General features: G+C 37.7%; 1 protein-coding gene across 1 annotated transcript; it reads left to right on the top strand.

The window, feature by feature from the left end:
• Window positions 1-11,624: 11,624 nt before the first annotated feature.
• Window positions 11,625-12,525, top strand: LOC120436277 (killer cell lectin-like receptor subfamily G member 1). The gene has a single exon (XM_039607029.1). It carries the CDS (start codon window positions 11,625-11,627, stop codon window positions 12,363-12,365), a length of 741 nt encoding a protein of 246 aa, XP_039462963.1. The 3' UTR covers window positions 12,366-12,525.
• The last annotated feature ends 6,945 nt before the right edge of the window (window positions 12,526-19,470 follow it).

Raw genomic sequence — 19,470 nt, 5'->3', positions numbered from 1 at the left:
AAAAAAAAATAAACATAAAATAAAAATGTGGGTTTAAAAAACCCCACAGGAAATGTAGCTTCAAACTGCAGAAAAAATATTTTATTAAACTCAGAAGCTTGGATAGCCACCAGTGCTACCCATATGCCTCCTACACACACCTGTGGTAAAAATTAGAGTCTTAGGTGACTTTCTTCTTGCATTATTACAGTCACAGTAGTTAAAAACCTTGACCTTTGACTTTGATGTTGGATTTCCTGAAATTTTAACTCATCTTATTTTTTAGCAGCTGCACCTATGGTGTCAGTTTGAAAAATGTGGCCTGTGACCTTGAGATCGAGGTAAAATTCACAGAGATTTAGACTTTAGATGTCCTTTGGCTCGATAGGCTGACATACTAGGTGGGTGTATCTGGATCTGCTTTAGAATGGCTCACTACATATCCATCTAAGGTTCTCTACTTGGGCCCTTTTTGTTTCTATTATACCTGCTCCCTCTTCAGTACATTTTGGACAAATTTAAGGACATTTGTTATCATTGTTGTGCAGATGGGATTTAGTTATTTATATCCCTTAAGTCCCAAGATGTTTTTGAGATGTAGATCCTGAATAGGTCCTTAGGTGGATGGCTCACAACCTCTTTGCCTTAATAAAGAAAAAACAGAAATCCTTGTTTGTGCCACTCACAGATGTTAGATTTGTATTGTGATTGTCATTTATGCTTAGAAATATTTACTCATATACGCTTAGAAGAATATAATCATTTGTAGATTGAAAGAATGTCTCATCCTAGGAGGTCTGTAACAACTCTGTGTAGCATGAAGAGGGGAGTGCGTTCACTCCTCTTCAGAGTGTTCTGGCATAGATCACACACCTCCTAGGAGAGGTCATATCTTCTCTTGCTGATATATGGTATAGCAAACACACGTATATCTGTTTGAGTCTAAGAGCCTTTTGTTCAGATGTACCGCTAGACTCCTGGCACCAGCTTTGGGGAGTCTTCCTGGGGTTACATCTTGACCCCATACACACACAGATACACGCACACACACACACACACACACACACACACGGTATTCTTTGTTCACATGCATACCTATATAAGATGTCATATGTTAATGAACCTATGCATATTCATGTAACCACAATAAAAGGAGTGCTATGGGGAACCTGGCTGAGAGTCTGATGGAGGTCAAGTGGGTGGAACGACACTTGGCTCCAGGCAGGCCTCCCTCATGCATGAGTACTACAAAGAACTTTGCCTACTTGTGTCTTGTTTTTGCTGTGTAGCAAATTGTCCTGAACGTTCCAGCGAGGAGGTTTATGCTATAAACCTATCAACAGATATGTGTTTAAATTAATGGAAGCTCTTGGCCCCCTTGCAACATTTGCTAAGTTTTCTATCACTAATCTTTCCATTACTTGCCTCTGCTTTCAGTTCAGATGTTCTTGTCAATTCTCTAGTTCATTCTTGTTTTTAACACTTAACAATTATTACCAAGTTTAGTCCCATTGTGTCATGGTCTGAACTGGAGAATGTTATTCATGCATTTATTTCATCACGTTTGGATTACTGCAACTCATTCTTCACTTGTTTAGGCTGCCTAAGCTGTCGTTGCCCTCTTCCTGCTCCAGGTTCACTTGTGTTGGCTCCCTCTGCAGTATCATTTCCTGCTCCTGTTACAACACACAGTCTTGTTTTTTGTTAGTGATGTGTCAGTGAGGACAAAACGACTCTCGTGGATGAGGGGACTCACCAAGTTCTAACTGCCTCTAAACCCTCCGGATGTCTATCCTGGCTCCTCTGATAAAAAAACTAGGAGCCCTGAGCAGCCTTGCAGGCTGGTTCCTACCAGCCACACCTGCTACAACTGCTGCCTCTAAATCTATGGTACCTGGAATATGACTGGGTTTAATTTAGTGGCTTGGGAAACTAAGCCCCAAGGGTGTGTTACTTTCAAAAGGCTAGAGTAACGAGTAAGAGCAATTTATAATTATGTGGATTAATTATTATTAATTATGTGAATTATATGTATGTAGTTAACCTAATCTGGGCTTTGTTCTGATCTTTGACAGGAGAGAGGTTGGAGAGAATGAGCACACTTTGGCCACTGATGCACTTATCTCTTCCATGTAGGTACTCTCCCAATCGAAAATTTAAGACCACTTGAAAGCTGGTTCCAAGGTTCCAAGTAGAGCTTCAACATGCAACAAGAACAAATGGGAGTGAGACAAAACATTTTTTTGAGCATGCGATTTATTGAAAACAATGCTTAAACTGAAATAGGATTTTTTACAGCTGTTCAAAAGTTTAAGACCACATGCCTTTAAAAAGCCAAATCTATGTAAAAATGTAGATTGATTGTCATTTTCTATCAGGTAGTCACACTGTCATGACCTTTTGAATGCAAAGGCAAAAAAAAACGTTTCCTTTTTGAACGTGGTCGGGTTGTTGAACTCTATAAGCAGGGTCTCTCGCATCACTGCTGAGGTGGGAAGCAGTATGACAGTCATTTGGAATTTCGTAAATGTTCCTGAAGGTTATGGAACAAAAAAATCAAGTGGAAGACCCCCCAAAAATTTACCAGCACTGGGCCGGAGGATCCAATTGGCTGTCCAGATGGCATCTGAAACTGAAGGGCTTCAAAAACAAAAACAAGTCTTCAAAGGCCTTGTCTTTTTGAACGCCACAGAACTGAAGGTTTGGACTTTGCAAGAGAGCACCAAACATGGGACAGTGAAAGGTGGAAGAAAGTTTTATTCTCTCAGATGAGAAAAAATTTCACCATGATAGTTCTGATGGTTTCCAACGTTACTGGCATGACAAGCAGATTCCACCTGAGATGTTTTCTATGCGCTACAGTGGAGGGGGTGCGATAATGGTCTGGGATACTTTTTCCTTCAGTGGAACAATGGAGCTTCAGGAGGTGCAGGGGCATCAAATGGCCACTGGCTATGTCCAGATGTTGCAGAGAGCACTCCTCAGCACTGAGGGCCTCGTCTGTGTGGTAAAAACTGGGTTTTTCAACAGGACAACGCTACAGTACCACAATGCACACAGGACAAGGGACTTCTTCCAGAATAGCATCACTCTTTTGGACCATCCTGCGTGTTCCCCTGATCTAAATCCAACTGACAACCTTTGGGGATGGATGGCAAGGGAAGTTTACAAAAACGAACAACAGTTCCAGACAGTAGACACTCTTCGTGCGGCTGTCATCACCACTTGGAGAAATGTTCCCACTCACCTCATGCAAACACTTGCATCAAGCATGCTGCAAAGGATTTCTGAATTGATCAACAATACTACTAGCTACTCATTACTGAATTCATCTTTGTAACTTTGATTCCTGTTTTGATGGGGGTTTTTTTTTTTTTGGAGGTGTGGTCCTAAACTTTTCATCAGTTATAAAACAGCCTTTTGCAGTTTAAGCATTGTTTTCAATGAACTGCATGTTCAAAAAAATGTTTTGTTTAACACCAATTTCTTCTTGTTGCATGTTGAAGCTCTACTTGGAACCTTGTTAAGATCCAACCATGCAAAATATGATTTTTTTGCTATTTTTCAAATGGTCTAAAAATTTGGATCAGGACTGTATAAATGAATAGGACAGGAGCCGAGTTATTGGAAGTTTTAATCCAGTAGGTAACAAAGCAAAAAACAAAGCAAGTTTTCTTGAATTTATACTCTAACACGAAAGCTATAGGAAATAACAACATCAAATGTTCTTAAGGGCCCTCTTTTATACTCTGCCAAGTGCCCATTTGCCTCCTCCTCTCTCTCCTCCTCTATTTCTCTCTGGATGTTCAATCACCTTGTTGACCTGATGTCCAGCCACACCTTATCTTCCACCCTTTTTGTGTCTTTTTTACAAATGAAATTTAAAACTTTGTGTAATTAAGTGATTTTAATGTTTGAAACTTTAAAATCACTTAATTACATTTTATTCTTTTTTATATTATTCTATAACATGACTTATTATTAATTTCATTACATTTCAACATTCAGTCACATATGAATACACTTCATGTTTTATTCCATTTATGCTATTTTGCTTCAAATTTTACATTTGCTCAATTTCACATGAACATCGACACCACCCCGCCCCCCAAGACCCAAGCAGCCACAAGAAGCAAATCACTGTGCGTTGCATGTCGTTTATTTACAATGTGATGAGAAGGAAATCACAGAATGGAAGTGTTAAGATTTTAGGGTGAGTCAAAATAATAAACAAAACTAAACTATTCTCTGAATTACACACACATAGCCTTACTGAAAAAAGAGCCAAAAACAAAGACAGAGTCTGACCTCCTGAGCCAATCCAACAGGATGAAAAATGATTTATCAAAAGTAATGGCAGCTCATCCCTACCCACTCCACTTCCTCGACTGCTAGGGGGCACTGCAGCCAGCAGCTGTCACAGGTGTGCTGCTCAGGTGTTAGGGGAAGCACGAGAACCTCTCTCACCGGCGGTGCTCCAGGGTTCATTTAACAGGTGGGTCCTACAACTAGAAACATATTATGGGCAACAGTATCAAACACTGCACTGAGGTTTAGCAGGTCAAGCACAGAGATGAGTCCACTTTCAGAGGCCATAGGAACCTCATTCATAACCTTCACTAAAGCTGTTTCTGTACCTAAAAAGGAAATATATAACTGAAACCAAAATAATGGAAAGGAAAATTCAGTTGTGAAAAAAAATCCTAAAAAAAAAAAACAAAAAACAGAACTTATATCCAAGTGTCAGGTTGCAGTGTCTATGCTGCAGACTTACTCTGTAATGGTGATGTGCCCACTGACATCTATTATCTGTCATTCACAATTTATATTTTTGGATTTATAGTTTGAGGTTTGAGCCAAGCATGAACACAAACGGACATAAATACATTCTGAAAATGTTCTGAGCATGTTTCTAGATATGCAATGTAATTCCACCCAAATAAGCAGAAGATAAGATGAAGAAAATAGAATTGCGAAGAATTAAAGTAGGAATGGTGAAAGGAAAATAAAACTGCAGTTGTGAAAAAATTGTAAAAAAAAAAAAAATATATATATAAATTATATCCCTCTCTCACACCATATAAAGACATATTTTTCATATTTTCATAACTTTCAATTTGTTCTCTTGACCTCTTCACTTGGTTTCCAAGAGTCTGGGCTAGCGAAGCAGACTCAGGCGCAGACCACAAGTTCCTTCAAACCAAAAGTGAATTTATTTACAGTGTCCTCCACAGTGAAATATATATACACAACGGTGTCTGGGGAAAAGGGGTCGGGGTTCCAGGGTCCGGGAGTGAAAGGGGCAGGAGTCCAGGGAGGGAAGATTTCCACACAGCTCTCGCGAACACAAACGACTCCTCTTCTTCTCCCTATGGGCAGAAATCTGTGCCATCAGAAACTGAATTTGAATAAGTTAAATTTGAATTTGAATTACTCGGATTGAATCTGAATTGTAACTTGAATGAAAGCTTTTGAAAACTGAATTTGAATTAGTCTAATTTGAAATTGAATTTATGGTTTGAAAATGAATTGATTTGCTTTGAAACTGCATTTTATCCTTTAAAAATTCAGCTCTCGAATAATTTCAGATTCACTCTCACCATTCAGTTTCAGTTCTACAATTCAATTTCAGTTCCAAAATTCAGTTTTTTGGGACTTACATCCGGTTCCGGTTCAAGCGCAGATTAATAGAACTACAGACTGATAGCGTTACTGACGGGAATCTATAGCGTCTTGAGCTGAATTAAGACTTCAGAAGTCATTCGTCATGTCGAATGACCAGCGGATAAACTCTCAGGTTGGTAATAAATGTATTACATGTATAAGAACAAGCGTCATGTTAACAATTGATAGCCGTACAGTAACCTTTATGCTTATTGTAGCTGCTAGCTAAAAACGCTAATTTAGCGTAGTTTGCCCTAAATTCAGCTTTAACAAACAAATATGATCGACTGTTTCTAGTAGAATTCCAAAGTTGTCATCTTGTACCCTGTCAGAGCCCTGTATGCTTGCAGAGACCCCTACAGTAGGGAAACATGCAAAACAGTGTCCAAACCTTTGTATTTGAGCTTTATTTATGTCTTACACAGCATCCCAACTCTTTAGCTAACTTAATAACTTTAGCTAAAGTGAATAGTTAGTCTAATTCATTAGTGCAGCATTACTGGATCACCTCTGTTTGAAGTGATATAATATGATATACAACTATCACTGTGTTTAACTACCATAATAATTCTTAGGGTACTGAGTGCATGCTTAATTAGTTTTTTTTTTTTTTAAAACATACTGCTCCATTGCTATGTTTGACAGGCTGAAGTTGTCAGGTGACCTCCTAAATCGACCATCTTTTACAGGTGTTTTGTGCCAGAAATGGAGTGTCCACTGAAGACTGAAGATACTGAATCTCACGCCGTGCCATTGATCCCTCCTGTGCCTTCATCTAGACAAGAGACATTAACTTAACCACTCTCACATGCTCTGTACCTACATCACCTTCCCTGACAGTCGTAGCTTGGCTCATCTGAGGGTGAAATTATAAGAATGTGTTATTTTGCAAAGTGCTCTCTAGGGTTCCTAAATAAAATATGGCATTGAGGTCATTTCTTTTGAATTAATCCTTCTTCTGAAATATAAGAACCTCTCCTGGTTTAAATGGCACTTTCTGTTCCTTACTTTCTGTTCCACTCCCAACCCCAAATAGATGCTGACACAGTAACATGGAAGAGGGAAAGAAGTTGGAAAGGACTACTATAAATAAACCTAATGCCTAACAATGAAAAATGTAAAATAAGAACAATAATAATAATAAAGATAAAAGATGAAGTAACAAGTTTTTGTTTTTGTTTATTCCAAATGATCATCCAGATGTCTGTGACATGTGATGACAAACACCATAATGGAAGGCCTTAGTCATCACATTCTTAAACTCATCATATATTTTGCATATGCTGAACAGGCAGTCAGACATGCTGTAACTGTGGGGTGAAAACTGCATAAACACCATACGGCAGGGGTCTCAAACTCCAGTCCTCGAGGGCATGGAAAAGTTGCATGAAACCGCCCCTCGAGGACTGGAGTTTGAGACCCCTGTCATATTCCATATGACAGGTGTGGTTGAACTTCATGAAGACTCTGAAGTTTCTCTTCTCTTCTGGCAGGACAGGAATGTAGCCTTGTCCTGTGAGCCACCGTAAGGATGTACTTAGAGTAGAACTGGAGTGTCACCGGCCTCAGGCTCTTCACCTTTTCAAAGACAAAGCAGTCATTTAGATAAAATATTAGATATTGTTTACCTGTAAATGCACAAAGAGAATTCAGAAATGTAATTATTGTCAAGAGTGAACAAGCACTGATAGTGTAATCTACAGCTGTGGCCAAACGTTTAGAGAATGAGAAGTGTTGTTTGTTTATTTACAAAGTTTGCTGTTTCAGTGATAGTTGTATATCATATTATATCACTTCAAACAGAGGTGATCCAGTAATGCTGCACTAATGAATTAGACTAACTATTCACTTTAGCTAAAGTTATTAAGTTAGCTAAAGAGTTGGGATGCTGTGTAAGACATAAATAAAGCTCAAATACAAAGGTTTGGACACTGTTTTGCATGTTTCCCTACTGTAGGGGTCTCTGCAAGCATACAGGGCTCTGACAGGGTACAAGATGACAACTTTGGAATTCTACTAGAAACAGTCGATCATATTTGTTTGTTAAAGCTGAATTTAGGGCAAACTACGCTAAATTAGCGTTTTTAGCTAGCAGCTACAATAAGCATAAAGGTTACTGTACGGCTATCAATTGTTAACATGACGCTTGTTCTTATACATGTAATACATTTATTACCAACCTGAGAGTTTATCCGCTGGTCATTCGACATGACGAATGACTTCTGAAGTCTTAATTCAGCTCAAGATGCTATAGATTCCCGTCAGTAACGCTATCAGTCTGTAGTTCTATTAATCTGCGCTTGAACCGGAACCGGATGTAAGTCCCAAAAAACTGAATTTTGGAACTGAAATTGAATTGTAGAACTGAAACTGAATGGTGAGAGTGAATCTGAAATTATTCGAGAGCTGAATTTTTAAAGGATAAAATGCAGTTTCAAAGCAAATCAATTCATTTTCAAACCATAAATTCAATTTCAAATTAGACTAATTCAAATTCAGTTTTCAAAAGCTTTCATTCAAGTTACAATTCAGATTCAATCCGAGTAATTCAAATTCAAATTTAACTTATTCAAATTCAGTTTCTGATGGCACAGATTACAGATCCGCCATCTTAAGTAGGACTCGTAATCAGCGGCTGGTGTGCTGATTATATCCCCAGGTGCGTGGGCCAGGGGCGGGAGCCCATACTGAGCTCCGGCCCGGCAGGAGAAAGAGAGAGTGGGAGAGGACGAGAGAGAAAGAGAGAGCAGAGGCGAGAGAGGAGAATAAACAAAACAAAACATAGCGCCTGACATGATGTCAGCTGGCGAGGTGCGGGGACCATGACACCAAGTAAGGTGACATAATATGAAATGAATTCTGAGATTTGTTTCTCTGATTTGTACCCAGCGTCACAAATTAAAAATGTGTTTACCTTGTCATGATAAACTTTGGATTTTTGTCAGCTTGTGCATATTTTTTCAAATTCTTTTTAAATCTGGAACCAAAATAATTGTGTGATTAGGTTAACCTTATCCCAACCTTAGCTGAAGACTTTTAGCTGCCTAATACCACAAATGTAAACTAACTTTACATATTTAATTTAGCTTTTACCTTAATGTGTGTCATAGGTTGGTATAAAAAGTAATGATGAATAGAGCAGAATTGTCATACTATTATAAATGTCTTGGTCATTAATGAATTGATTGTGCATTCCTGCTGCTGAATACTATCAGGTGCTGAGAATAAAAGGGCCATCCTTATGTGCAAATGCTCACAGCTACAGCAAAGCTCACAGCTACAGCATATATCTTTCAAATCTCTTTGGATCTTCATTGCTCTGTAGAACGATGGATTTCTTTGTCAAACAGAACTTCAGCATGAACAAGTGAAAACAAGGGTTTTCACTTAACCTACTGTAATTTCTGAAACAGCCCTCTAGTCAAAGAAATACATCAAATAAATAAATCAGTAATAATTTCTCAACCACAAACACAACTGTATGCAATTCTGTGCACTAGAGGGCACCAGAAACAAAAACTAAAAGCCATATGCCGCTCAGTCATTAAATAATAAACTAATGTGTTGCACTAAACTATAAAAGCATCAAAACTGCTTTACTTGAATAACAGTTTTGATGATTTTCATTACATCTGCAATTAAGTTCCTTCAAGGATGTCAAAATAATGCCAACTGTGATTGAAGAGTATCAAATATTGTTAAGAAACCCTGAATGAAATGCATCTAAGAATATTTCATGTTTACAATAATTTGATGTTTACCAGTTGGCAAGATCCCTCTACTGACAAAGATTCAACTTCCAATGCAAAGGACTTCCGATGCAAATGAGGAGTCTTGGACAAGCCTGGAGGAAGAGCGAGATACAGGGATACAAACAGAAAGAGAGATTTCTATGTGTCATTGTACTGGGTCTGCGACCCAGTGTTGTGTGTATTTTAGTTCTATTTGTTTGTTTATTGTATTTTTTCTCCATGTTTCCTGTTTTATTTTGAAAGAGTCTTGTGTTCTTTGTTCATTGTATTTAGTTTCACTTCCCCTGTCCCGTCATTGTGTTCATGTCAGTCAGCTGTTTCCCCATGTGTTCCCACTTCCCCTGATCCCCTCCTATGTGTATTTAACCCTAGAACACTATCGCTATAAATAGTAACACAATCACTAATGCCGGGTGATTTTTACCCGATATAATATAACCAATAAAAAGTAATCAAATATATCAAAATATGACAACACATGACAAATTAGAGTGGTCGTCTTTTACTTTCAACTGTGCCATGTCTAACAAAATGAAAAAAAAAAACTCCTAAAACAAAATAATGACTCTGGAAAGCTGGTCTTTGGTCCACCCATTCCTGGGACATTTGAGACTTCCCTGGTGAAGGCACAGCCTCCTCGACACGCAAACAGCTGCAGGAGAGAGAAATCATGTAAATGTATTTGCTCGGGTGTAAATCACCCAGCGATAGTGTTCTAGGGTTAAGCCCTCTGTTTTCTGTACATCATTGTCAGGTTGTCTGTTGTCCCAACCATACTCACAGTCATAGTGTTTGTCAGTGTTTCTTAGTTTGCTTAGTTTTTCATGTTTAACTCCTGCCACCTGCCAAATAAAGGCTCGCTTTTTGTTAAAACCTGCAACTCCTCTGTCAGCATCTGCTTTTGGGTCCTGTTTCCAAACACACCAGCGCACCCCGCCATGACACTATGATCTTTGCTGATAGGAGGTTTACACAAAACTACACAATAAGGACAGTACAAGTCATGCAAAACAAACAAAAAAATAATGAACAAACGCCGTGTGGAATGGTCATGGCTCAGCTGCAGAGAGAGGACGACTTGAGGGTACAGTGGAAAATACCAGGAGGGGCTGGATGGTGTGAATGTTATGATTCTGCTTCTCTATTTATGTAGTGTGCTGGGACCAGGGAGAAGCAGTACGGTGGGCAGCTGTTACAATAGGAACAACTGCAGTCACAGCGTACAGTGAAAAATAATAAAAGATAGTCTGTCTGTGTTGGGACGCTCCAGTGGCCCATCATGGTACATGCTAATTCAAGTTATTAACAGGCAGAGTTGCAGTATGCAGAAAGAAAGAAAGAATTAGGAATAAAAAGACCAAAAAACCCCATAAAAAACACATTCGTATCCCTCTCATGCAATATAAGATTTTTTTTCAGTCATCTTACAATTTCTCTTCTAAACCTTTTCATTTGTTTTCCAAATAGGATGACGTGAAAATATGAGAAATGACTTTGACTTCTTCGTGAAAACTAATTTGTTAGTGTGATGTGAACTCAGCAACACATCAGTTTTGCCTTTTGCAAATTAAAAATTTGTTTACCTTGTTCAAACAACCTTGGTCTTTCTTTCAGCTTATGTAAAGGTTCAAAGGGGTTTTAAATCTGGCATCCCTGAAAACAAAAAAAAATAATAACCCCCTGTGAACCTTATATTTGCGAATAGGCCCAATTAATATGACACAGCAAACACAGGAAAGGCTGAGGAAAGCAAGAAGAGACAAAACCAAAACAACCAAAGAACAATACAAATATAAAACAGACATTAACCGAAGCTCAGTGACAAAATAATAACAAAGAAATCCAAAAAAGATCCAAAACATAATGAAAAGAACACTGAAAATTAATACAAAGACTCTGGACTGAAAACAAAAGAGAATAAACTCAAAGCACTGGGTCAACGACTCAGGAGCCATCATACCACATTTGAGCTGAAGATTTCATCCAATTTTTATTGCACTGTTGAGTTTATGGTGATTAATAAATTTATACATCAGCTACTTGAACAGGTACATGTGAGCAGTAGTTGCGTGTCACTGCAGCTGAGAACAAACAAGTTCTTAGAATAAAAGGGCCGTCCTGATATGCAAATTTTTTTTTTTGAAAGGCAAAGTTGACAAATCCAGCATATATCTTACAAACCTCTTTAGATCCTCATTGCTATGAAAGATTCTTCTAAAGGAAAACACAATGGATCCAATCTTCACCTTCATCCTTCTCCTGATGAACTTGTCTGGAACTTTTACCAAGTACATTTACGTTGATGACAAAATGGATTGGCTTGAAGCTCAGAGTTACTGTCAGCAAAACTACACAGACCTGGCTCCTGTAAGTACTGAGAAGGATGTCAACAAACTTCAGGAGCTCTCCAGTAATGTCAATCACCATATCTGGATAGGACTGGTGAGAGATTCCTCAGGTAGTGGGAACTGGATGTGGTCAGGAGGTGGAGCAGTGTCCAGATTTTCCTGGGCAGAACATCAACCAGACAACTGTCAGGGTAATGAAGATCGTGGCTGTGTGCGGAATAACACATGGTACGATGCAGTGCCATGGTATCAAACAACCTTCTTCTGCTACAGTGCAGAAGTGGTAACAGAGGAAAAGACTTGGGAGGAAGCTCTGGAGTACTGCAGACAGCACCACAAGGACCTGGCCAGTGTGGCATCTGAGACAGAGATGCTGCTGATCCAGAGAGAGCTGAGCAAACATAACACCACTCAAAATGTCTGGATTGGATTGCGTTTCCTGCCTGGGAACTGGCTGTGGGTGGATGGGCAGGAGATGGACTACAAGGCCTGGGGTCAAGGGGGAAAACCAATATGTCCACAACCCAACATGAAGTGTGGAGCCCTACAGGTGACAGGAGCCAATAAGGGTGCTTGGGAGGCTCATGACTGTGAAGAGAGACTACATTTTGTTTGCTACTGAAGTAGTTTTTATTTTGCAAAAAATATTTGAATTAGCCTTTATTTACTATTTAGTAAATAGTAGAATTTGGTGTTTCATTTGACTTATTTGTATTTATCACATTTATGTTTCTTTCTGTCTTCTGAAAATTCATTTGTTTTACAAATAGTGTTTCATCATTTTTGTTTGACTGAGTAAAAAGAAATAATACTATGAAAAGACAAATAAAAAGAAATTTGAAATAATTTCCAGATTTTGTTCATAATTCCTTTTTTTCCCCACATTTTCTGAAGACATTTAAAGACTGAGAAAGATAAAAGGATTCTGCCCAAAAGTCTTTACTTAAATTTGAGGATGTGTTTTTGTTTGCAGACACAGTGAAGTTAAACATGTTAAAGGAGTTCATGAGTTAGAGGAAAGTTTCGGGTCACAGTCTGAAAAGGTTTATAAATGCTTATGAATGTGATCCATTCAAATCTGTCAGATCAAATTCATTTTAATATTAGACAAAGACAACTTGAATAAACATAAAATGTGGTTTTAAATCATTATTTCAATGTTTAGGGGAATATAGCTATGTAAGTTACGATTTAACCCTTGTTGCACCTTGCTGCAACTTCACTCTATTCCTTGCCTTTTGTTTGACAGATGGCTAATTAATTTTGATAACAGTTTTAATAAATACAATCATAATTTAAACACTGCATTTTGTATTTTCTCTTTGCATTTTTTACTTACTTTGGCTAATATTAAAATGCATTTTATGATTTGAAAAATGTAAGTTTGACAACTATAAAAAAGAAGTTAAAAAAGAAACCAGGAAGGGTTAAATACACGGCACTGTATAGAATCCTGGTGCCATTTGTCATACTACACTGAAAAAAAGGGATTGGCCAACTCTTGGATTTACGTAAGCATCTTGCGTGTATTTAACATAAGTGCATCATGCTTTAAAGTTAAGTGTAACTATATAGTCTAGAAACTACATGATATGCAGAGAGGCTAGATTAAATTGTTCATATCATGTTCGAGTGAAGTAAGTCAATAACTTTCAGTCTCGTGCGCTTTGGATCGTGGTTTCAGGAAGGCTTCGATCTCAGTCAAATTGAGCAGCCGCTTCTACTTTTTTTTTGGTATACCGAAAAAAGTAAATTGGGTGGTTGTTACATTAAAAAAGTCTAACTTGTAATTTAAACACAATAATTTCATGTTTCTATGAACATAATTAAATCATGAAGGATCTGTACGAAATTCAACAACTTAATTTGTCCTTGTTGAGATGACATGATACAATCTAGTAAGAGTGGTTAGTTGCTGAACTCATGAAATTCACAAGATCGCATGAGATGTCAAACTGCAGGAAAATCACTGGAGTTATAAGAGGCAGACAATTACACACACACCACGTGTATGCTATTGCTATTTATTGTGGTTTAACCTGTCAAGGACAAAAACGTACAAAAAACTTCTGCATCAAGCCTTGAAATCATAGCTTTCCTGCTTTTGTTAAGTCTGGATTGGTGGCATGGTGGTTAGTGCTGTTGCTTCACAGTAAAAAGTTCCTGGGTTCAAATCCACAATCTGGCTAGTTTGCTCTGGTTTCTCTCTGGGTATTCTGGTTTCTTCCCACAGTTAAAAGCCATGCAGTTGTTGGAGTTAGGTTAATTGGCGATTCTAAATTACCTGTCAATGTAAGTGCAAATGGTTGTTTGTGATTGACTGGTGGGCTGTCCAGGGTGTACCCTGCCTTGAAACCTATCACTTAAGCGTTATTTCCCAGCCCCCCTGCAACCAGGATAAAGATAGGAGGATGGTAGTTGTTGTAGATCCATTGAATTCTCATGGTAACCAGGATCTAGACTTTGTTGAATATTATGTAATATGAAGACAACATGTAGTATTTAAGTGACCAAGTAGTATTGGGGTAAAAGTTATTGAATAGTGTTGAAATAAAATGACAAAATTGTGAAGGATTAAAATATTCCAAGAGCTCAACTTACTTCATCTAAACATGTTTCTATTGTGTTTTATGAACACAAAATGCACAGGTTTATTGAATATGAACAAGTTGTGTTGATTGAACTCAATTGTTTAAGTTTCTGCCAAAGCAAAACATTTGTGTGCAACCAATGTCCACTATTGAATCAAGTAAATCCAACATGGCCTTTTTTTCAGTGTACTTAAAACCCTTTTCACATGAAGCCAATGCACTTTCAATTTAGTAGTTTTCCATAAGCACTGAGACCTTTGGCAGGCACAAACATAAACTACAGACAGACTCACAATTGGGTGTTGTGATTTTGGCACTGTAAAATTGAGCTGAATTTCACTGAAGCTGAGTTGCACAGATCTATTGATTGGTCATAATACTCACAGGTATCAAATAGAAGCTGTACACTTCTTTTAAGAAGAATATTAATATAAGCATTGTCTGCTTTACATTAAACTTACATGGTGCAGGCAAATGTCTGAGCACTAGGGGTGGTTTGCCCCCCACTTCTTAATTTATTTATTGAGATACATAATTTTATATTACTCCATTCCATTTTCCGTTCGTGACTAAATCTCCGTTTTCCTCGTCCATGCGTAAATGCAAAAACTGAGTTTTCAAAAATCTCCACCCTGGCAGGAGTTTTTAAAAATCCCCATTTTCAGTGATCGAAAACGCTGTTTACATGTGGACAAAAGGCCCAAACGCATAGAAAAATCTGCGTTTTCAAAAATACCCGTGGATGTAGCCTCAGGGTGAAATAATAGTGTTGAAAGATGCTGAAAAGCATGAAGTTGTCATCGGGTCTGCCGTGGGTTATTTACATCTATGCATTGAAAGATAAATCTGAAATATGCAGAATAGAAGAAAGAATGGAGAAAGGAGAAAAATAAGAAAATACAAGAAAAACCCAACTAATGAAATCCCTTTCAAAAAATATAAGGACCATTTTCAGTCCTCTTTCAATTTGTTCTCTTGACCTGTTCATCTGTTTCCCAGAAGGTTGACGTGACAATATGGAAAAAGACTTCGCCTTGTTCCCGAAAACTGTGATTTGTTTGTGTGATGTAAACAAACAACATGTCAGTTTGTCTGATGCAAAAAAGTCTAGCTTCTCCTATTAACCTTGGATTTTTTTAAGCGTACCAATGGTTTCCAAGTGTTGTTAAATCTGGGTAACCTGAAAAAAACAAAAACAAAACTATATTACCAATATGTCCTCCTTGTGACATATATGTGTGTGTGTAGCTGAATTTTAAAATAAAAGATACATTCGTTTTCGCTCAGTTGAAGAAACAGATTCATTTTATACTTTTATTCAGGTTCTTTCTATTTTTTTGCTCAATGAAATTCAGATGATCAATGATCATAAATTTTCAACCTCCACATATGAAGTGATCGTTTCACTCAAATTGTGTTGTACTACAGCACAAATAAAAGGGCCGCCCTGACATGTAAATATGCTTTGACATGCAAAGCTCACATCTCCAGCATATATCTTACAAACCTCTTTTGATCCTCATTTCTCTGCTGAACCCTTTGGAGAAATTCAACAATGGATCCAATCTTCACCTTCATTCTGCTCCTGCTGAACTTGTCTGGAACTTTTACCAAGTACATTTACATTAATGACAGAATGAATTGGCCTCAAGCTCAGAGTTATAGGGCAGAATAAAAGGGCAGTCTTGATGTGCAAATTCTTTTTGACAGGCAAAACTCACAGCTCAAGCACATATTTTCCAAAACCTTTTGGATCCTCATTGCTGTGAAGGACTCTTTCGAGAAACTTAACAATGGATCAGATCTTTACCTTCATCCTGCTCCTGCTTAACTTGTCTGGCACTTTTAACAAGTACGTTTACATTGACAAGAAACTGGATTGGCGTCGAGCTCAGAGTTACTGTCAGCAGAACTACACAGACCTAGCCCCTGTCAGTAACGACAATGATGCCAACAAACTTCAGCAGCTCTCCAGCAATGTCAAAGAGTATATCTGGATAGGACTGGTAAGAAATTCCTCACACAGAGATGAATGGCTGTGGTCAGGAGGTGGAGTGGCATCCACGTTTTTCTGGAAATCAGGTCAACCCGATGACTATAAGGGGAATGAAGATGGTGGCTCTGTGCTGAATAAAATGTGGAATGATGTAAGCCAATGGTATAAAATAACCTTCTTCTGCTACGGTGCAGTTGTGGTGAAGGAGAAAAAGACTTGGGAGGAAGCTCTGGAGTACTGCAGGGAGCACCACGATGACCTGGCCAGTGTGGCGTCTGAGACAGAGATGCTGCTGATCCAGAAAGAGCTGAACAAACATAACACCACTCAAAATGTCTGGATTGGATTGCGTTTTCTGGCTGGGGATTGGCTGTGGGTGGACAGGCAGGAGATGGACTACGAGGCCTGGGGTGAAGAGGGAAAACCATCATGTCCACAACCCAAGATAAAGTGTGGAGCCTTTCAGGTGACAGGAGGGAGGGAGGCTGTTTGGGACGCCCATGACTGTGAGGAGAGATTACATTTTATTTGCTACTGAGCCTATTTACCGTGCATGATTCATTTGCATTAATAATTCATTTCTGTGAATTATTAATGTGAATTATTATTGTGAATTATTGTGAATGAGAGGTAAAACTAGAGGGGGTAGAGACAAATAAGTAAATACTTCTGCCTACTCCTTTTCAAACAAATAATGGAATAATATTTTGTAATGATTGTGAAGGCACATGTTTGAAATGTTTTAAATAAAAATGAACTGAACTGAACTGAACTGATTGATAAAGGTTTGAACCAAACCAAGTTGGGTTATTTATCACCTAAATTTCCTTCATGTATATTTCTTTCATTTCTATCTTGTGGGAATGGCAAAGTCAGCTTTCAATTATTAAAAAAACATTGTGTTTCTTCATTTTTTGTTTCAGTGAATAAAAAGTTTTCAAAATAAAGAAAAGTTATTGACAATAATCTCCAAATTCTGTTCATCATTCTAGCTTTTATAGCTTTTCTTGCACACAAAGAAAAACACTCAGAATAGCCAAGCAGTCTTGTGTTACATTTTGAGAATGCCCCACTGTTTGTAGACACTGTGAAGCTACACTTGTTGAATGAGTGCTGTTATGGAAAGAAATTATTCTGAGAGGTTTAAAAGTGCCTATGATGTGATCGATAAGTGTAAACGAAACTAACTAATAAATTTGTAAATTTTGAATAGTAACAAATGCATGCTACAATCCATACACAAATACAGGCAATCTGATCAGAAGCAAAACTATTTAGAAATGTTTATATAAAAATCTGACTCAATAGTCACAATTCTATACACAAGTTCATAAATCAAATCATTTTGCCTTCCTGTCTGGATAAATCTCTAAAGATACTGTTCACAATCTTTTCACTCACTTAGAAGCCATTAAATGCACAAATTGCCTGATATTCACAGATCACATCAGTTGTGCATGTGGGATTTTGAGACTCTTGTCACACTGAATTGTGTGATAACTTTGTTTTTGTGAAATGAAAAAATATATACATCAACCATGCACTATAAAAAAATGTCTGAATTTGTCAGGTCTACTTTATTTGTAGCCTACAGCACATTTAAACAACATAAGTTGTGCTTTAGAGACGGGCACATTTACATTTCAGGTTTCCCCCCAAAAAAATAACCCTTAGTTTCAAAATGAAAAAAGCTAAAAAAAAAAAGTGTTTTTATTGCGTTAGCTCATTATTGTAGAATCACAGTGATTTAGCGGTTATTGAAATGTGTTCAGAATTTGCAAAGTTACGATGCCTCATGTCATAAATCATGATACACTGCTCTCCCCTACATAAGCTGCCTTTATAGCTTTAAAGTATCAGTATATGTATTGGTATTGGCAATACTGGCCCTGTATTTACCTGGTATTGGATCGATACCAACATCTGCAGTGTCACACACCGCTAGTGTAAAACTGGTACACCTGGCCTTCCTTGGTATTTCTTTTTTTTTTTTCAAATAAAAAATATCTGGCAACAGTTCATTACTGCTCTACTAAAAAACACATTCGAATATATTGTTTAAATAAGCTGCTGGTGCATGTTGGATGTGCTTCTACCGGAAAAACAGTTGCAGGGCAGTTACAGACTAAAGAACAGCATGTTTGTGCTTCCCTGTGGCTCATCCTCTGGCATGAATGTATGCTAACTGATCCCTTGGATGTTTTCATATAATCCAAGTGATGTTGGGTAATTACAGCTGACACTTCAATGTTACGTCACTGACTGTTAAAGACTCAGTTTTCTTAAATCTTAATTAAAATAAATAACAATCTAAATCTAAATAATCTAGTTCTTTTATGTTTATAAAGGTAGATTGATGTAAATCATAATTTCTTTATTGAACAGCTGAGTTGTGGAGTGGTGAGGACCCAAATGTAGATGCATGATGAAGACAGGTTGTCCTGAAAAACCATGTAAAAATAATGTATTGTTGAAAAAAAAGAAAAGAAAAAGGAAACACTAGTACTCAATGTAATAGCGGCTAAACCAGCCAGTTTCTAAACATTACTGTTGATTACCATATGTGCCAGACCGGAGGGAGGGGACCAAGAGGATCCTGCCTCTGAAAGGTAAAGTGCGGTAACCACACACTTAGAGGAGAGAGAGCACCAAAGTGTACCACTTATTAAAAGTTTTAAGTGAGTGAGACTATATATTTGATCCTTTATGTGTACCCATGACACTTTGGGGATTACAGAAAATCCAACATAAATGAAAACTTGTGCACCTATGTTTTTAAGTCATTAAAGATTTTCGCTGTACAATCATTCCACCCAGCAAAAGAACAGTTTGCATGACATTCACGGCCACGATGACTGGATGCAAAATTCTGACTACTACTGTAACATCCCCAGACATACATCGTGTAGTCATACTGCAAACCAATATGAAGTCCACTTTTGTTCAATTTATTTTAATATTTTCTTTGTTAACATTTGCAAGAATTTAGTAAGTAAGGTTTATTTATAATGGCTCTTTCAGATACAAGGTCACCAAGATGTGCAACGAAATTTTGAATAATTTGTAGATAATTTAAACATTTCTTAAGACAAATGAGGAATAATTATTTGCTATAACTGAAATGAGAAAAGATAAAAGCA

This window comes from Oreochromis aureus, linkage group 23 (genome assembly GCF_013358895.1).
Source record: "Oreochromis aureus strain Israel breed Guangdong linkage group 23, ZZ_aureus, whole genome shotgun sequence".
In the NCBI taxonomy this organism is placed as follows: domain Eukaryota; kingdom Metazoa; phylum Chordata; class Actinopteri; order Cichliformes; family Cichlidae; genus Oreochromis; species Oreochromis aureus.
The sequence above is the reverse complement of the archived record's forward strand: the minus strand, read 5'-3'. Positions and strand labels throughout refer to the sequence as shown.